At 41.6% G+C, this 21,058-nt stretch overlaps 1 protein-coding gene across 4 annotated transcripts in view; it reads right to left on the bottom strand.

Annotated features, from left to right (window-relative positions):
- TMEM108 (transmembrane protein 108) overlaps window positions 1-21,058 on the bottom strand; it is a 356,853-nt gene that overhangs the window by 25,579 nt on the left and 310,216 nt on the right. Inside the window, exon 1 of one of the 4 annotated variants that reach the window (XM_047782818.1) lies at window positions 4,000-4,140. The exons of the other annotated variants lie outside the window; for them this stretch is intronic. Coding sequence (XP_047638774.1) covers window positions 4,000-4,012 — 13 coding nt within the window. The 5' untranslated portion in view covers window positions 4,013-4,140. Of the gene's footprint in view, window positions 1-3,999; window positions 4,141-21,058 lie in introns of those variants that run through there. 4 annotated transcript variants of the gene reach the window in all.

The following is a 21,058-nucleotide window of genomic DNA, read 5'->3' as shown; positions in this document are numbered from 1 at the left end:
AATGACGACTGGGGTTTTAAGCCACAAGTTTTGAGGTGGTTTGTTAGGCAGTAGGAGTAACTTGAATACCATCTATGGAGAAATATAATTAAGGTTCTGTAGTGACCATTCTGGATTTAGGCATCAGGTTTTTAAAATGCTAAAGTTCAACAGGCTGATATTCACTTGGGTTCCCTTCCTTTCCTCCTCTCCTTCCCAGATTTAAGAAAAGGGAAGCATCTCAAGAATGGGCTCTTTCTATAGCATCCTAATTTCTCTGATCTATAGCTACAAGTTCCCCCAAAGGACAAAAGGAACAAATGCATACCAGCACTGGCATGAAAACTGCTGGTACACAAGCATTTCGTGGCTGGGTGGGGGGAGATGGAACAAAGAGGAGCCTAGTATAACGGGACTGTATATTGAAGACATGACCATTTCTGCCAAGGAGCTGCCATCTGAAAATCAGCTGTGAGAGGGGAACAAACCCACACACCAAAGATGTTCTCTCAAAGACTTTCTCTGACAACAATGAGAGTCAGAATTAGATGGATGAAAAGGTCAGCCCAGTTCCTAATAAAATAACAGGATCATTAAAATTCAGGTAACATCTCGCTGACATCATGGGAAAGAACACAAATGCACCAGTCCAGACTGCTTTGTTCTCTCCCAAACTAAAAGGAAAAGGCTTATAAAAATGGTTCATGCTTTACATTAGAGAACCCAGCAGACACTGCCTCAGCCAGGTGGTCAAGGTCAACACCAACAGTGACAAAGTCATGGTGATAGTATGAACCCTGGATATGGAGATAGCACTCAATCTCTGTAGCTTTCCTTCCCCAATCTATATCCTCAGTTCAATCAGAAGAAAAAAATCTGAAAAATCCCAATTGAAGGACATTCCACAAAATATCTGACCAGCACTCCTCATTAAGTTCATCAAAATATGGAAAGCCTGGAGTTCTCATTGTGACTCAGCAGTAACAAACCCGACTAGTAACCATGAGGGTTCAATCCCTGGCCTCGTCAGTGGGTTAAGGATCCGGCGTTACCCTTAACTGTGGCATAGGCTGGCAGCTGCAGCTCCGATTCAACACCTAGCTTGGGACCTAGGAACCTCCATATGCCATGGGTATGGCCCTAAAAAGAAGAAGAAGAAGAAAAAAGGAAATCCAGGAGTTCCCTGGTGGCTCAGTGGGTTAAGGATCTGGCATTGTTGGTGCTGTGGCTCAGGTCACTGCTGTGGCGTGGGTTTGATCCCTGGCCCCAGAACTTTCACATGCTATAATTGTGGCCAAAAATAAATAAAATAAAATAAAATAAAAATAAAAATAAGGAAAGTCTGAAGCACTCATAGACAAAAGGTACCTGAGGAGATATGACAACTAAATGTCTTGTGGTAACCTGGTTGGGGTCCTGGAACAGAAAAAGGACACTGGGGAAAAGTGAAGGAAATAGTAATAAAGTGTGACTTCAGTTAATAATAACGTATCAATACTGTCATTAGTAATGTAAGATGCTGATAACAGGAAACTGGGTGCAGGCTACACAGGAGCTCTCTGTTCTACCTCTGCAACTCTTCTGTAAATTCAAACTATTCTTTAATTTTAAAAAGTTTCCATGGAGGTCAGACAGCACAGAGTGTGTGAGGGTGTGTCCTGGAAGGAGATTTTGCTGAAAGGAGATTTGCGGGAAACTTTCCCAGCACCCTGGTGAGAAAGCATGTGCCCACAGACACACTTTGGAGGCCACTTAGATAGGGTGGAAAATCCCATGACTACTGCTGCATCTGTGTGTGTGTGTGTGTATATATATATATTCCCTCTGATTCTCACCATTTAAAATATTCTGATTCAGAGTGTGGAGTCTGGAGGTGAAATGGCCGAGGAGAATAACAGCCTGAATACATGGTTTTTTAACCTGTTCAAATTCCAGCTGAGGGGTCAGTTTATATTACATGCTACCTTTGTAATATAAACTTTTTTTTTTTTTGGTCTTTTTGCCACTTCTTGGGCCACTCTGTGGCATATGGAGGTTCCCAGGCTAGGGATCAAATTGGAGCTGTAGCTGTCGGCCTACGCCAGAGCCACAGCAATGCGGGATCTGAGCCACGTGTGCAACCTACACCACAGCTCACAGCAATGCCAGATCCTTAACCCACAGAGCAAGGCCAGGGATCGAACCCACAACCTCATGGTTCCTAGTCGGATTCGTTAACCACTGAGCCACCAGGGAACTTCAACTGTCTTAACCAAGGAAGCAGGCTGCATGAAACTCAAAGCTTATTCATCATTATGACAGGGCAACAATGCACTGCTGTCTAAACATGAAAGCCTTCTGAGGTGTGGGGATATATGCACACACACATATATGCATATATGGATATACGCATACTCATTCAAAGTCCTGCCCACACCCCTCTCCTGCTAGGTAACGATGTATCTATCTCTGAAATCCCACCCTGACTGTTCCATTGTCTTGATGAAGTCACAGTTCCTTAATTTGTCCAATCAGAAATGGTGGCTTCCTGCCTGGTATTCCCAGGGGACCCTGCTCCTATTCTCATGTGGCCCTTCTCTCCATACGGCCCTTCCACCAAGAATGTGGCAGGAAGGTGTGGGGACCTGGGGTCAGTGGGATTTAGGTCCATCCCAGCTCTGTAACTGCCTAGTGGTGGGACTTCAGGCAGATTAGTTCAGCTTTCTTCCCCTGGACTAATGTAAGGAAGACAACTCCCTTCACGGTGCTTTCAGGGCTGGGAATATGAGGCAAAGATGTACAGAGGCCCCAGACAGGGCCTGGATTCAACAAGTGGAAACTGCTTTTAGTTTCTGCTGCATTTACTTTTTTTCCCCTTTCCTTTTTCTTTTCTTTTCTTGCCATACCCATGGCATATGGAAGTTCCTGGGCCAAGGACTGAATCCAAGCTGCAGCTATCACCTATGCTGCAGCTTTAGCAATGCCGGATCCTTAACCCACTGAGGCAGGTGGGGATTGAACCCACTTCTCCACAGTGACCCAAGCTGCTACAGCTGGATTCTTAACCTACTGCACCACTGTGGAAATCCAGTTTCTGCTACATTTAGGTCATTCCCCTGGGACCCTGAGCTTCTTCAGCATATGGACCCCTGGAACTGAGTTCACAGTCTGACTTGTATCAAGATTACAATAATGGTTTCTTAAAAGATGTGAGGACTAAAGAATATTTATAGAATTCCATTCATTTGAGTTACTTGCAGCTGAATGCTTACCATGAAATTATCCATGTGTATTTTGAAGACAACATCAACAAAAGAAAGCAGTAAGCAATGAGTCTTGTGATGTGGGAGCGTGGGGTGTGTGTACGTGTGTGTGCACATATCATTCTCACTTTGCTTGTCTCTGATTAACACGAACAGGTTAAATGAACACAGGTCTCATAGCCAGAAAGGCCAGAGAAGGCTGAGAAGGATGGAACGTGCAGATCCCTCCCGAGACCCAAGTGCACGCATTCACCTGCTGCAGCCGGTACTGCTTCTCCTCACGTGAGCAGGTCGGCCTTCACGTCTTTCTAAAGTTCTGACTGGTTGTGTGAGCATTTGCCAGGATTTGTGTTTTAAAGACAAGTCCCAGCTTTGGCTTCCTGCCTCCAAGTGTGTGCTCTCAGGAGGTTTTGATAAGAGCAGAAAGGAAGCAGGACAAACAGGACTTTTGTTGGGCGGCAGCTGGCGAGGCAGCCTGTGGAGGGCTCGCATGCCCTACAAAGCTATGGTGTCTCCCAGTACGTGGCTCCTACAAACCCAATAAGACCAGTCTCCCCAAGCCTGCAGCCCCGCCGCCTGCAGTCTGGTCCAGTGGGTGCCTCAGCAACTAAAAGAGGATCTCTCGGACCCCTGAGGAAGCCCTGGGGAGTCCCAGAACCTGCCAAAAGAGGCTGAGGTCCCGACCTGAGCATGTAGGCATCTATCTACCCTCAGTTCCAAATTCTCCAAAACCAGAGAAGAGAAAGCCCCAGTCTGATCATGTCTGATAGTCACTTACCTAAAAAGGACATCGGGGCCTTCGACCTGTCATCCTCTTGGGCTTGCAAATTGTCTGAAGTGTCATCTCTCAGTACCAGCCCGCCCCTCCGTGCAAGTTTGCCAAGGAGAGAGGAGGTTGGCAGGGACGTAGCAGAGATGTAGCAAGGATGGTGGCAAGGTGTCTGGGAGGAGGGGCAGGCAGGGCGGGGCGACTGGGGAGGGGCTGACGTCAAGGAGGTGTTCGCTCTCTGGCACCCGCCCTCTCCTGAGCCCTGGCTGCTTGGTATGCTGGACCAGCTCCAGTCAGGCAGGTTGCAGGCTGGCTGGCAATGCTCTCCTTGGTTGCCAAAGGTTCACTGCCTGTTCCAGTTTCCCTGGAACAAATGGCTCAGGCAACACAGCTGTGCATCCTTGTGAAACTGTCTAATTTCCCATTTCAAGGCAGGGTGGCCATAGCCCAAGGTATTATTTAGGTTTGGGGCATGAGTTAGATTTCACAATTGAATTCTGAAAGTCAGCCTTCCAGGCTGAACGTGATTGGGCATGAAAGCATTCTCGTACCTCGTTCCCTCTCCTCCCACCTCATCCCCTGTCCTCCCCAATACAGATACTGATACTACCACTAATTCTAAATTTCCACTTATGGAGTACTACTAAATAAATGCAAGGCACTCTACTGAGAAATTTTCATGTCATCTTAGTCTTCACAAAACCCTGAGATAAGAAAGAATAAGTCTCAACCCATATCCTATATAATTATAAGGGTACTCACCCTTTACCCCCTTATTATTCTCTTTAGGGGTATAAACCTGTGGATTTAGGTAAATGAATAATTTAATGTGGACTTAAAGGTAGCTTTCTGGAGGAAAAAAGAATGAAACCATCTTGTTGACACCAAGGAGATGAGAACACACACAGAACAAAGAGAGAACAATGGAAGGTGGTCTATATAATACAGGACTGTGTTGGATAGAGCAGATTTTATGTGCAGCAGCTTGCCAGGAAACCCACAAAAGCTGGAGGAACCCAGGAAGGCTTTCTGGAGGAAAAGCTGCATCTGCTCACTACCATTCCACTATTCATTCTATTTCTTCAGTCACACATTCAACAAACATTTTCTAAGGGCTAAGCTGAGTGTGACTTTGTGTTTCTCAGATAAACCTGCATCCTGGTCTCAGCCACAGAGATGGCTGCCGTTACCCCATTGCCACCATAGGTAATAACGTGCACCTTGGCAGAGAAAATTATAGCAAATTCTGAAAAGGTAAGTTTATCCATGAGTGGGAAACATGTTGTAGTGTGCTAATGTCTGGAATAACAACACATATTTAATGAGCATTCTTATATTTGCAAATATTTCACTCTTATAAATTGATTTAATACTCATAAAAGTTTCTGTGAGGTGGGTCTCATTCCCCCAAACTGAGTAACAGAGAGATTGAAGGATTTATTCAAGGTCATACATTCCAGGAGGACACATGATGCATATGTAATATTTCAGTCTTCCCCTACTTTCCTTCTCTTTTTCTATTTTCAGTGGACACTGCCAACTGCAAAAGACCTTTAATGGTAACACTTGATTATTTCTGCTCCCAGGGAACTTACCACCTGATCAAAGGACTCCTAGTTTTAGCAGACCTTGGAGAGAGGACAAATGGCTGATCATGCAGAGTCAGACTCTCAAAGGCTGTTCTACTCTGATCTGGCTCCACTCCAGGAACATAGTTCAAACCCTATCTCTCATCTGAACCTAAGAAAATGTGCCAAAACTGAGGCATATCCATGAAAGGCTCTGATCCCCAGGTCGAGACTGGGGGTGGTGTGGGGACCATCCTCAAAGCCCAACTTGAGAATGTTGGTTTTTTGTTTTTTTTTTTTTGTCTGTCTTTTCTAGGGCTGCAGCCATGGCATGTGGAGGTTCCCAGGCAAGGGGTCCAATTGGAGCTGTAGCTGCCGCCTACGCCAGAGCCACAGCAATGCCAGATCCGAGCCACGTCTTCAACCTACACCACAGCTCACGGCAACGCTGGGATCCTTAACCCACTGAGCAAGGCCAGGGATCGAACCCACAACCTCATAGTTCCTGGTCGGATTCGCTAAACACTGAGCCACGATGGGAACTCCGAGAATACTGTCTTTTGTAGACACCCTCCTTGGTAGTAGAGAAGTAGCTGCCCCTTCCTCCTAGGCAGGGGGGGAGAAGGAGGATGGTTCCCTGTCACTGAAATTTCCTTAGCTGTTCTCCCCATTCCCACTCCTGATCCATTACTCTCCTGAAGGTGTTTCTGGCAAATCTGCAGCTAATAGTCTGCTTCCTGGAAATGAGGTCTGCAGTACACGGCGCTCAATCAATGCTAATGAGGGAGGACAATGATTATTCCTTCTCGTCACTGCTTCCCTGTGTACCCCACCATATTCCTTTACTTAATGTCCCTTTACAGATTCCCTGAGTTTGGGTAGCCCCTCTCAGTTTATCTCTTTCTTGGTTCTGGTCACCATAATCATGAATGCCAATCTAAATTACAGTATGTAGGAACTTTATTCTTGTCATTGTGTATTTTATCATATTTTTCTATTAGCCTGGTAGAAACTTGAGAACAGACAATTTCAAATTTAAATTTAAATGATTTAAATAAATTTAAATTTAAATTTAAAATATCCCCTCTCGAGCCACAGCCACTGTAGAAGCAACACCGAGTAGTTATGTTGTGAGCCACATGGCTATAGCTTTTGGAGTGGATAAGCAATGAGATCCTGCTGTATAGTGCAGGGAACTATATCTAGTCACTTATGATGGGACATGATGGAGGACAATGTGAGAAAAAGAAAGTATATATATATATATATATATATATATATGTGTGTGTGTGTGTGTGTGTGTGTGTGTGTGTGTGTGACTGGGTCATTATGCTGTACAGTAGAAATTGACAGAATACTGTAAACCAACTATAATGGAAAAAATAAAAATCATTTAAAAATTTTTAAAAAAGATAAAAAAAAAAATCCCCTCTCACCTAGTCACACACAGTGATGGTCTCCCTCCCAATCCTCTTGGCTGTATATGTGACAAAACCTTCCTCCCTGTCTCATTTAATTCATCCAGCAAACATTTACTGGATGTCCCATCTGAGCTAAGCATGGTCTGTGCTACAGAGACATACAAAGGTCATGTTTCTTTTTTTTATTTTTATTTTTTTATTTTCCCACTGTACAGCAAGGGGGTCAGGTTATCCTTACATGTATACATTACAATTACATTTTTCCCCCAGCCTTTCTTCTGTTGCAACATGAGTATCTAGACAAAGTTCTCAATGCTATTCAGCAGGATCTCCTTGTAAATCTATTCTAAGTTGTGTCTGATAAGCCCAAGCTCCCGATCCCTCCCACTCCCTCCCCCTCCCATCAGGCAGCCACAAGTCTCTTCTCCAAGTCCATGATTTTCTTTTCTAAGGAGATGTTCATTTGTGCTGGATATTAGATTCCAGTTATAAGTGATATCATCTGGTATTTGTCTTTGTCTTTCTGGCTCATTTCACTCAGGATGAGATTCTCTAGCTCCATCCATGTTGCTGCAAATGGCATTATGTCATTCTTTTTTATGGCTGAGTAGTATTCCATTGTGTGTATATACCCCATCTTCCGAATCCAATCCTCTGTCGATGGACATTTGGGTTGTTTCCATGTCCTGGCTATTGTGAATAGTGCTGCAATGAACATGCGGGTGCACGTGTCTCTTTTAAGTAGAGTTTTGTCCGGATAGATGCCCAAGAGTGGGATTGCGGGGTCATATGGAAGTTCTATGTATAGATTTCTAAGGTATCTCCAAACTGTTGTCCATAGTGGCTGTACCAGTTTACATTCCCACCAACAGTGTAGGAGGGTTCCCTTTTCTCCACATCCCCTCCAGCACTTGTTATTTGTGGATTTATTAATGATGGCCATTCTGACTGGTGTGAGGTGATATCTCATGGTAGTTTTGATTTGCATTTCTCTTATAACCAGCGATGTTGAGCATTTTTTCATCATGTTTCTTTTTTAGCCTCCAGGCAACTGTGGTTGAGCAGCAGGAGCTTGTGGTAATGAGGCTGATCCTGAAGCCAGACTGCCAAGCTTCAAAACCCCTGCCCCCACTTTCTAGCTCAGTGATCTTGAGCAAGTTACTTAAACTCTGTGTGCTTTAGTTTCTTCATCTATATAACGAGACTAATAATACTGCCTAACTCCTAGGACTACTGTGAGGATTAAGTGAGTTAATACATAAGGGGTTTATAACACCATCTAGGGCACAGTAAGCATTATCTTAGTCTGCGCTGCCCAATATGGTAGCCACTGGCCACATGTGGCCATGGAGCATTCCACATGTGGTTAGTTCAGGTTGAAGTGTGCTATAGGCGTAAAATACCTACTTAATTTTGAAGACTTAGTATGAAAATTGTAGAATATCCCACTAATTTTTTTGGTATGGATTACATGTTGAAACAATACTTTGGATATATTTAATTATTTCAAATATATTATTAATTTCATTCTTTTTATTAATGTAGCTACTGTAAACTTTAAAATTGTATATGTGGGTCACAGTTCTATCAGATAGTACTGATCTAAGTCTCTGCTATAAAATAACAATGAAAAGCAGAACATAACAGACACCACGATAGAGGTGTATATACCACCAGAAGAGCTACTGTAAGTGTGGACCACCAGCAGCTTCAGCATCACCTGGGAACTTGTGAGAAATAGAAATTCTTGGGTCCCCATTCCAGACCTATTAAATTAGAAACACAGGGAACAGGCTAGGCAATTTTTGTTTTTTTAAAAAACAAAATCTCCAGGTGACTCTGATCTCACCAAAGGTTTTGAAAGGTGCTGCCCTAAGGGACTGGAGAGGAATCAGGACCTATCTCTATTAGACATAGAGGAATCAGGACCTCTACTCTATCAGAGGAGGAGACCAGGTCATCATACACAGGATGGAAGTGGAGAAAAGGCAAGTGGGGAGGCCACACAGAAAATGGTCCAGGCACTTAGTAAGTTAGAAAGAAAAATAGTCAAGTGACGAGTTCCCTCATGGCTCAGCAGGTTAAGGATCTGGCATTGTCACTGCAGTGGCTCTGGTTCGATCCCTGGCCCAGGAACTTATGTATGCCACAAGCATGGCCAACCCCTCCCCCCACCCGCAAAACAAACAAACAAACAAAAACAACCCAGTAACACTCAGCTGAAATAAAGATTAAAAAAAAAAAAAAAGCCAGATGAGTTACAGCAATGCTCCATCCTCCTCTGCTTGGCTCTTTCAGGTGCTGCTTTTTCTGGAAACAATGTTGTCTAGCCTGGCTTGGTTCCTTGTCCCCTGCACCTTTTTAACCTTAAGTGAGCCAAGAACAAAGGGAATCTGAGCAGTCTGCTGGAGGTGAAGTTAATTTGCATTTGTAAAGCACAACCTCAAAAAGTGTCCTTGTTTTTCCCAGGGTTGTGGGTATGGAGCCAACTGGGCAGCCCAGGTTCAGAGACAGACTGTAGGAAAGAAGTGGCAGCAGCTCAGGAGCCTGCCTGTGACAAGTGGGTTAGCTTCTAAACACAGCTGCTTCCCAAGAGCACCATAAGCTGGCGGAGGATTAGAGGAGGCGATAGAAATCCTTTTCTATTAGGAAAAGATTCTACACTGACTGCATGATTTTGCAGTTTAAATTTGTGGTCTTTATTTTCTCTTGGGCTAAGAGTGAATGGATGCCTTTCAATTGATGAAGCCCAAATTCTGCTGTTAGTCTTCTGTAGGGTCATACAGAGGGACACCAGTCCAGAGAAGTCCAGGCACTGGGTGTGGGTAGCACCCACTGTGAATTAAAGGACTTACCAAGCTACTGCTGTATTTCTTTCCCTAGGGGAGTGGGATGGGAGAGCTGGGCAGAAGGGGCTCCATGGGGATCCATCACTGTGGAGAAGGCTGCAGGTACATAACCAACTCATCTTTACATGGAAGCCTGTCTTTGCTCTCTGCCCTCCTCCACCAGGTTTCACTTACAGCCTGTGGACTCACAGCCATCTCTACTCACGATGATGATACCACCTTTACTGACTGTGAACTATGCTGCAGACATCTTGAGCCAGCATTTAGGTTTCCATGTAACAATTTCCTAAAAATTATTTTGGGTCTGGGGCTCTCAACCATCACAGGAAGAGCAAGCACCAGAACACCAACAGTGATGGGTACCTCAGATTTCCTGGCAATAACCTATAATATTAACAACAAAAGTGATAGCAGTAACATGGTAGTGGTTGTAATGACCAGATAGGTGTCATTTGTTTGGTCCTACTATGTTCCAGGTACTATGGCATGTACTTTACTCTCTACCAGATTATATTTCCCAAACATGATTACACCAAAATAGCTCACCCCACAGGTTCCCCCTACAATGTGATAGTGATATTCATTTAGAGGTGGCGTCTATGTTCCCTCCCTCTCATCTGGGCAGACTTGTGACACTAAGAGTTCCAAGTTCTAATATGAGGTTATAAAAAGAAACCTGTAATAAGTTTGGTTTGGTTTCCAGATCAGAACCTCCAGCTGGCAAAGAAAGAACTGGGTCAGGCAAAGTCTGCTCCATTCTCTCCATTTCTCTGGGGTTCCCACACTACAGGATGGAGACTTAGCCCATTTACAGACATTCTGGAGGGTGAACTTAACTTCATCTTCTCATTACAAATACTTCTTCTTCTTTCACTGCTCCCTTTGGAGCCATTTATTTCTTTCATTTAAAAATTAAATTTATTGAGGTACAATGCATGTGCAATAAATCCACACATTTCAAGTATACAGACTGATGAGTCTGACAAGTGTGCATCCTTGTTTAGCCACCATCATAATCAGAATATAGTACATTCCTATCTCCCTAGAAGGTTCCCTCATGTCCCTTTGCAGTCAAATCTCCTTCATACTCACTCAAGGCAACAAATGATTTGATTTTCATCACTGTAGGTTTGTTTCATCTATTCTAGATTTTCACATAAATGGATTTAGAATCTTTAGTGTCTGGTTTTCACCCAGTGTAACTTCTGTGAAATGTATCCACTTGCTAAGTGTGTCAGTGGCCTGCTCCTTCTTCCTTGCTGAGTAATATTCCATTACATGGCTATGTCTCAATTTGTACATTCATTCACTTGCTGATAAACATTTGGGTTGTTTCCAGTTTAGGACTATCATAAATAAAGTTGCTATGAACATTTGTTTACAAGTCTTTGCTTAGACATATGTTTTCATTTCTCTTGGGTAAATACCTAGGAGTAGAACTGCTGGGACATATGGTAAGTATATATTTAACTTTGTTAAAAACGCCAAACTGTTTTCCAAAGTGGTTTACCGTTTTACATTTTTGTTTTAAAATTTAATTATGTTGATTGACAGACTGATTGTTTAGGTAATGAAGTCTATTGGCATGATCCCAAAGTCCAAATGTAAATAATCAATACAGTGAAAAGTCTCCCTCCTCGTTTCAATGCACCTCAAGGTAAGTGGTGGTGCCAGTTTGTTATGGATCTTTCAAGAGATTGAAACATTCACAAGCAAACACTTAACTACATTTTCTCCTTTCATTCTTTATACTGATGAGTGTGTAACGGATATAGCTTTAATAACGTATCTTGGATATTGTTAAAGAGCCATTTCCAAAGTGTGTTCTGAGGAACTCTAGACCCATCAGGTGCTCTGTAAGAAAAAGGTTTCAAATAAACTTTGGAAAACCCTGTATATTTCAGCTACCTCTCAGAAATTCACCATGAACATTGGCTATTAAAGGCTCTAAGAAGTTCCCCAATTAAAAAGCACAATTTCCAGAATTATTTGACTTGGGAATCTTTTTCTTTCCAACAACACTTATTTAACATTTTGCAGAACCAGGATTCCACAAAATACTCCTGGGGAAGTACTTATCTAGACCAGGCTAGTAAACATTAGGCTTTGTGGATACTCAGTCCTGCTATTGCTATGTTAAATTAAGCATTCATAGACAAGATGGAAATGAATGGGTGCAGCTGTGATTCAATAAAATTTTATTTACAAAGAGAGGCAGAAGGCTGTAGTCTGTCACCCCTTGCTCTAGAGTCTGGTAGGATTTGAGATGGAAAAGTTTCCGGCTAAGTTTTTAAAATGTTTCTTCAAGGCCTTCTGTTTGTGTGATTTTCTCCCTGCCTGACCCATCCCTTTCCCCACGCTAACTAATCTGCTTTCTCAAGGTTTAGAAGGAGGGCAGGAAGGGAGGAGAGGAGTGGACAAAAGCTAAGGAAGAAGGCAGGGATGGAGGGAGAATGGAAACACAAGAGGGAATTGTGGGGAAGGTGTCCACAAAAAGCAAATCCTGCTAAGGGCTGAATGAACAGCCTCCTAACCTGAAACCTTATCCCTTCCCACTTCTCCTCTCCTTCTCCCCCAGCTCACTCCTCCCTAAGCCCCAAATGTCCAGCTGTACACTGGGAAAAGGGCATCTCTGCTTCACATTCTCATGGTCCATTTGATTAAATAAATGCCCAGTGACTGAATGCAGGCTTCTGGATTCTGGGCTTGAGCATTTCCCTCTGTAAGACCATAGAATCCCCAAGACTCTTTTACAGCTTCCTCATTCTAGGAGTCCATGAAATCTTTATTGCTCACACTGAAACCATCTGAGAGTGTGTCAGCTTGTGGCCAGACATGTGATTCTGAGAGTGAATTTTATAAGTGTTCTCATGCTAACAACCAGGCAACAGATATGAGTTATCTAAGGAAATTCTAGCTCTTCTAAGTACCATATTTCATCAAACAAAAGAAGCAACTGTACTATGGTTTATGTACCAGTAAGAGAGAAAAAAAAACACACTGCCAATTAAATAATAATGCAATGCTTTCTTACATTTACAATGTTCATTCTGTACTACTGAAACAGCTTCTTTAGACTTATCCAGACACTTTTACCCCATATCCCTTCACTCACATCATGTGGTACATAACTGCCAGTCCTTTTGCAAGCATTTTAGCAAAAAGACACAACTCAGTTCAACTGCTTTGTGGAAGGTCTTTCTTCTTTCCTTTAGTCCTATCTAGAACTTGGTTGTGGCTTTGGAATATGAAACAGAGATCATTCTTACAGTGATGAACATGAACATTTGTTCCACAAATGTCAAATTTCTGCCCTGCTCCTCTGCTTTAACACCCTCTGCACACAGAACAACCTTTCGTTTCAATGCTGAGTCACAATGAATCTTTTTGAAGACTTTAAAACAGCAGTTCATGGTGCACAGTGTTAGTGATTCACGTGCCTCAAGTGGCAAGATGACAAGGTGAACAATCACTCGTCCGCATGGGCAATGAGAGCCATGTTGGAGTACTATCTGGCTGGCAGCAACCATCAGATGCAACCTGGTTTCAGAGATGTCAAAACAAACAGAAGCTTCTCTAACAATGTAAACCTAGAGGAGGATGTGTGCCTAAAGTCCTATTTTCAAACTTTAGGAGGTAAAGAAGAAACCAACTGCCTTGAAGCAGGATGTTGTAACATCTTCCTTCTTTGTAATCACTTTCAAATGCTATACAGTGATATTCAGGTATTTCAGTTGAATATCTGTGCTCTGGAAGTCACCTGGATGGAAACAGGTCTGACTATGGAACTCTTGGCAGGTGCTAACGATGTGACCCACAAAACTGTATCTTCACACTTGCCCTCCCTCCCGTGAGCTCAAAATAACTCTTATGGTTTACTTAATGAATAATGCATTAGAGTGTGGAGTGATGATCATTTAAAAGGAAGAAAATCAGAATTAAGCTACAGTTAGGTTTTTTTTTTAAACATGTGCTTAGCACATATGCCAAAGGAATGTGTAAAGGAAAAAGCCAAATTAGAAATTTATATCCATGTAAAAAATGGTTATATGACATTTAAAGTAAGATCTGACAACTACTGCTACAGTTAAGGAGGCCGCTTGGCTCCTTTAGTCCCTCTCCAAGAGGGCCTGCCAGGCTTTGTTTGGCAAGGGGGTGATGCAGGGATCCGGCAAGGTGTGGGTGCTTGCTGGTGCAGTGGGGGAAGCACACACTGTACTGGGGGGCCTCTTCTCTTGATTATGGACCTTGTGCTTCTCTTCTGCCTGAGGTTCAGTCCCAGGTCTGACCAACCCCAAACCCCTGTCCTTTCCACTTTACACAGTTTCACAAACGTGTTGCTGGAATCCCTATCAAAACCCTAAAATTTCTATTTTGTACAACCCACTATAGTAAACAAGTTTCCTGGCCATGCTCCCCTGGAGATGGGGGTTGCTGAGTGATGCAATGTTCCGGGCTCCGGCTCATCCTTCTGTGCCCCTCTGGCAAAGCAGGAGTCTGTTAGATGCCTGACCAGGTTTCTTGGCTGCCTCTGGGTGAGTCAACCTCCAGATGTGTCCCCCACTCAGAGCTTCACTGGCACACACTCCACAGATGTGCAGGTCCAAAATTATATAATTTGTTTTTTACGTGAATCTTTCGTGCTTTTAAAAAGGCTTCAAGGTGGTTTACAACAGGATGGGCACAAACCTAAGTCGTGTAACAAAAAAACTGAGATCAACACTTCACAGAGGAACATGAAGACTAAAAGGAGTGAAACAGAGGGTAGGAACAAAGGCAACAGGGAGAGGCAAGAGCCACCTGTGAAATCCCATGCTGCTCACCCTGCCTCCTGTGGTCCCATTGCTAAGCAACCTTAAAGGACATAAGCAAATTGGTGCTTCTGCAGAATGTCAAGGAACTAAATCTGGAAGAAGTCTCATGCCTGCCCGTTGCCTGTGAAGGAAAGTTTGGGAAATGGGCTGCAGGATTAAAATGGATAGTAGGCAAGACACAAAACTATTCTTCTTCTGAAACGGAGGGCCTGGACATAGCAACCAGGGAAAACAATGAGGTTGTTGGCTGGCTCCTAAGCTGCCTCCATGTGTGTAAGAGGTGACTGTTTCTTTCCAGGGCACTGCCATTCTCCCAGTTCACATCTCACACCTAGTACTTCTCTGTCAATCTAGAAGCATGAGGGTGACAGAGCTGGGGCAGACCCCACATGTCCACTTTGAGTTAGATTAAGGTCCTGATTTATTGTGCCAGAGATGAGGAGACTGCAAAGGGCAAAAGCAGACCTAGCAGTCCTTGTCATTGGACACCTGGCTCCCGGTTCCCTGATGGATAGGATCTTTAGGATATCTGAAGTCACATCAGATTCTTGCGATATCACTGCACTGGTAGATTTGGGTCTTAACATCTTCATTTTGGAAGAGCTAAGACTAACAAATTCCATTTAAGGAATCCTAACAAAAACAGGTTCTTCTAACTCTCGAGCCAAAATTCGCATCAGATAGCTGTCCTTACCCTCAGCTTCCGGGGGTGGGTTGGTGGTGAAATTATCAATACCCTGTATCCTTTGAACAACATCTTTGTACCCCACCTTCTGATATTGTGGAAAGAAGTTCTCCCCCACCCCCACCCCCCCATGTCATTCTGCTGCTCAAAAATCTAGCTGACTTCCTCAGATTCAGGAGAAACTAAGATCAAATCATACAGGTGGTAAGTGGCAGGGCTGAAACACGAACCTAAGGTTTTCCAACTCTATTCAGAGCTATGACTCCCCAGCACACGTGAGGATACATGGCAGTACCTAAAATTTCTAAGCTTACTGAAGCTGCTATGTTTTTGTTTAGCTACCATCTCTGTTAGGTTAATATGAAAATAAAGTTGTACATAAAATGCTCAATATAGTCACAGGATTATCCAGCGATGCAATCTTTTTGAAGCATGAGGAAGAGGTAACATTAACTTTGAAGATAACACCAACGTTGTATTCTAGGGAATTTTTGGGGTGCATCTAATAAGCAGTTCTCAACCTTGGCTTCTCACTGGAACCAATGGGATTTTAGATGAGTCTAATGTGCAGCCAAGACTGAGAATCACTCTTCTAATCACAGATGCACACTGCCTCCTACCTGTGTGGCCTCTACAGCCCACCTCACTGAATGGAGTCAGAGAGGGACTGAGGTGGCAGAAATAATAAGGTCTTTGGAATCAGACAGCTCTTCATTCACATCCAGGTGGCTCAGGAAAGTGCTTTTATCTGTGTGACCTTGAGCAACTTGATCCTTCTAAGCCTTCTTTCCTTCCTATTTAAAATGGAGACTTATGGAGGTTTGGTGAGATGACATATGACAGTGTCTTTCACTGGAGACCACATATTCTTACAAGCATGTTGAGTTTGAAATAAGCAGGGTCCTCTGGGTGACTGAAAATCAGCCCCTCCCCACCATATACAAATGTGACGTAATCCTGAGAGTCCCAGGAGCAAATAGCTCATGTTGTAAACCAAGGCTGATGTGCTCTATTTGTCCGGGCTTTGAGAAAAGCAGCACTGTCACGAAAAGCCAGTCCTTCAGATGTTCGGGCTTTTAGCAAGGGAGGTTGTACCTAGACCACAGTGATGCTGGTGGGTTTTCCCGTTGCTTTCTCTTCTCATCTTTACTCCCCACCTTGATAAAACTAATTGTCATAATAGCTGTTTTATATCTCTTTTTATATGGCTTGGAAAACCTCACAAAAGAAAGTCCTTTCCAATCCCATTGTGGGGACTGTTTATCAATATTTCCCTCCATTTGTTTCATAATTTCATCTTCTACATTTAATCATGTGGTGAATGTTGTGTGCCACTCAGATTCCCTCTTCAAGGCTGAGGCAGTCCTCCTTCAAATAGGTGTTGGCTGCTGATGGGTCACAGCTGATTCCCTCTCCTGGAACTTCCCTGGCCAAAGGATGCTGCTGGAGGCTATGCAATTCCAATTTACATGCAGTAACACATTTTATTTTTTAATTGAAGTATAGTTGATTTACAGTATAACCACTGGTTTGCTTTCTGTATGTGTTTCTGTTTTGAATACATATAAATTAATTTGTATTATATTTTAGATTCTACATACAAGTGACATATAGTATTTGTCTTTCTCTGTCAGACTTATTTCATTAAACATAATATTCTCTAGATCTACCCACTTTGCTACAAATGGCAGAATTTCATTCTTTTTATGGCTTATGTTCCAGTGTGTGTGTGTGTGTGTGTGTGTGTGTGTGTGTGTGTGTATGTATTTTGCTGTCTCTGTCTCTCTCTCACACACACACAATTTTTTCTTCTTCTTCTTCTTTTTTTTGTCTATTTGTCTTTTTAGGGCCGCACTCGCGGTATATGGAGTATCCCAGGCTGGGGATCCAATGGGAGCTGCAGCTGCTGGCCTACACTACAGCCACAGCAACAAGGGATCTGAGCCACATCAGCAACCTACACCATAGCTCATGGCAATGCCAGATCCTTAACTGACTGAGCGAGACCAGGGATTGAACCCACGTCCTCATGGATGCTAGTTGGGTTCGTTAACTGCTGAGCCACCATGGGAACTCCCACAGTTCTTATCCATTCAATTTGTAATGAACATTCAGGTTGCTTCCATGTCTTGACTATTGTAAATAATGCTGCTATGAACACTGGAGCACATATATCTTTTCAAATTAATGTTTTTATTTTCTTTAGATATATACCCAGGAGTGGAATTGTTGAAACATATGGTGATTCTATTTATAGTGTTTAGTGGAACCTCCATACTGTTTTCTGTAGTGGCTACACCAATTTACATTCCCACCAATAGTGTACAAGAGTTCCCTTTTCTCCATATCGTCTTCACATCTGTAATCTGCAGACTTTTTGATGATAGCCATTCTGATAGGTGTGAAGTGATATCTCATTGTTTTGACTGACATTTCTCTAGTAATTATCAATGTTGAGCATCCTTTCATGTGCCTGTTAGCCATCTGTATGTCTTCTTTGGAAAAATGTCTATTTTGTCCACTTTTTGTTTGAGTTGTTTGTTCTTTTGACATTGAGTAGTATGCACTGTTATATGTTTTGTGTATTAACTTGTTGGTTATATCATTTGCAAATATTTTCTCTCATTCTGCAGGTTGTCTTTTTGTTTTGCCAATGGCTTCCTTTGCTGTGCAGAAATGTTTAATCTGACCCATTTGTTTATTTTTGCTTTTATTTCAATTGTCTTAGGATATAGATCCAAAAATATTAAGATTTATGTTAGAGTATTCTCCTATGTTCTCTTATAGAAGTTTTATGGTTTCAGGTCTTACACTGAGGTTTTTAATCTATTTTGAATTTATTTTTGTATATGGTGTAAAAATGTTATATCTTATTTAGATGTAGCTGTCTAATTTTTCTAGCACTACTTGTTGAAGAGATTGTCTTTTCTCCATTGCATAGTCTTGCCTCCTTTGTTGTTTATTAATTGACCATAAGTGCATGGGTTTATTTTTGAGTTCTGTATTCCATTCCATTGACCTAAATGTATGCTTTTGTGCCAATACTATGCTGTTTTGATTAGTTTAGCTTTGTATTATAGTCTGAAGTTTGGGAGGGTGATAGTTACAGCTTTGTTCTTTTTAGTCAAGATTGCTTTGCCAATTTGGGGTATTTTGTGGTTTCATGTGAATTTTAGGATTATTTTTCTAGTTTGATAGAGATTGCACTGAAACTGTAGATTGCCTTGAGTAGTATGGTCATTTTTACATTAACTCTTCCAGTCCAAGAGCATGAGATATCTTTCCATTTCTTTGTATCATTTTCAATTTCCCTCATCAATGTTTTATAGTTTTCAGAGTATAGGTCTTTCACCTCCTTGGTTAAGTTTATCCCTAGGTATTTTTATTTCTTTGGATGTGAATTTTTTTTTCTTTTTCATTTGCACCTGCAGCATACAGAAGTTTCCTAGGCCAGGGATAGGATCTGAGCCAGCATATGGACGTTTCCTAGGCCAGGGATTGGTCCGAGCCAGAGCTATGAACTATACCCCGGCTTAAGCCATGTCGGACCCTTAACCCATTATGTCAGGCTAGGGATTGATGCTGATTGAACTGGTGCCTCCACAGAGACAAGCTGGATCATTAACTCACTGTGCTACAGCATGAACTCCTGATATGATTTTAAACAGGATTGTTTTTTATCTTCTCTTTCTGATAGTTCATATTAGTGTACAGAAATGCAATAGATTTCTGTATATTAATTTAGTGTCCTGCAACTTTGCTGAATTAATTTATTAGTTACAATAGCTTTTGGGTGAAGAATTTATGGTTCACTACATAAAGTATCACATCATCTGCAAACAGTGACAGTTTTATCTTTTCCCTTCCAATTTGGATGCCTTTTATTTATCTATTTTTCTTGTCCAGTTGGGGACTTCCAATACTACATTAAATAGAAGTGGTAAGAGTGAAGATCCTTATCTTTTCCCTAAATTTAGAGGAAAGGCTTTCAGCTTTCACCACTGAGTATAAGGCTGGCTGTGGGTTTGTCATAAATGAATTTTATTATATTAAGATATGTTTCCTCTATACCCACTTTCATTTGGTGTTTTTTTTTTTTTGGTCATAAATGGATACTGAATTTTGCCAAATGCTTTTCCTGTGTTTATTGAGATCGTCATGTAATTTTTATCCCTTCTTTGTTAATGTGGTATATCATAGTGATTGATTTGCGAATGTTGAACTATCCTTGAGAATGGAATAAATCCCACTTGGTCATGGTGTATGATCCTTTTTATAATTACTGGATTTGGTTTGCTAATATTTTGTCTAGGATTTTTGCATATTATATTCATAAAAGATATTGACTTAGCTTATAGCTTTCTTTTTTGTAGTGTCTTTGTCTGGTTTTGGCATCAGGGTAATAGTGGCCTTGCAGAATGAATTTGGAAATGTCTCATCTTCCTCAATTTTTTGGAATAGTTTGAGAAGGATAGGTATTACTTCTTCTTTATATGTTTGGTAGAATTCCCCTGTGAAGCCATCCAGTCCTGGACTTTTGTTTTCTGGGGGTTAAAAAAAAAATAACAAATTCAGTTTCACTACAAAGTCTGTTCAAATTGTCTATTCCATCTTGATTAGGTCTTGATAGGTTACATGCTTCTAGAAATGTGTCCATTTCTTCTAGTCTGTCCAATTTGTTGGCATATAACTGTTCATAGTATTTTCTTATGATTTTTATTTGCATCGCTGTGATGTCAATTATTATTTCTCCTCTTTCATTTCTTATTTTGTTTATTTTGGTCTTCTCTTTTCTTCTTGGTGAGCCCACCTATAGGTTTATCTTTAAAAAAATTTAAAAAACCAGCTCGGTTTCATTGATATTTTCTATTGTTTATTTTTAATCTGTAGTTATTGCCTATCTGATCTTTATTTCCTTTCTTCTGCCAACTTTGGGCTTTGTTTTTCTTCTTTTTCTAATTCTTTTAGGTGGTATGTTAGGTTGTTTGAGATTTTTCTTGTTTCTTGAGGAAGGCCTATATCAATATGACTTTCCACTTAGAACTTCTCTGGATGCATCCCATAGATTTTTGAGTGTTGTGTTTCCATTTTCATTTGTCTTGAGTTATTTTCTGACTTCCCCTTTGATTTCTTCATTGACCCATTGTTTTCTTAGTAGTATGTAGTTTAGCCACCACATGTTTGTTCTTTTCTTACTTTTCTTTCTGTAGTTGGTTTCTAGTTTCAACCATTGTGGTTGGACAAAATGTTTGATATAATTTCTATCCTCTTAAATTTGTTGAGAATTTGTGGCCTAGCATGTGATCTATCATGGAGAACATTCCATGTGCACTTGGCATTTGAATTCTGCTGTTTTGGGTTGGAATATCCTATAGGTATCTATTAAGTCCAACTGATCTATTGTGTCATTTAAGTCCATGGGTGCCTTGCTGATTTTCTGTCTGGATGGTCTGTCCATTGATTTAAGTTGGGTGTTAAAGACCCTTACTGCCAATTTCTCCTTTTATGTCTATTAGTATTTGCTTTTATATATTTATGTGTTCCTGTATTGGGTACATGTATATTGAGTATAGTATCCTCTTCTTGTGTTGATTCTTTAATCATTATACGGTGCCCTTTGTCTTTTGTTATAGCCTTTGTTTTAAAGTCTATTTCATATGATATGAGTATCACTATCCCTAATTTCTGGTCATTTGCATTTGCATGCAATTATCTTTTCTCACCCTCCCAC

This window comes from Phacochoerus africanus, chromosome 1 (genome assembly GCF_016906955.1).
Source record: "Phacochoerus africanus isolate WHEZ1 chromosome 1, ROS_Pafr_v1, whole genome shotgun sequence".
NCBI lineage: Eukaryota > Metazoa > Chordata > Mammalia > Artiodactyla > Suidae > Phacochoerus > Phacochoerus africanus.
The sequence above is the reverse complement of the archived record's forward strand: the minus strand, read 5'-3'. Positions and strand labels throughout refer to the sequence as shown.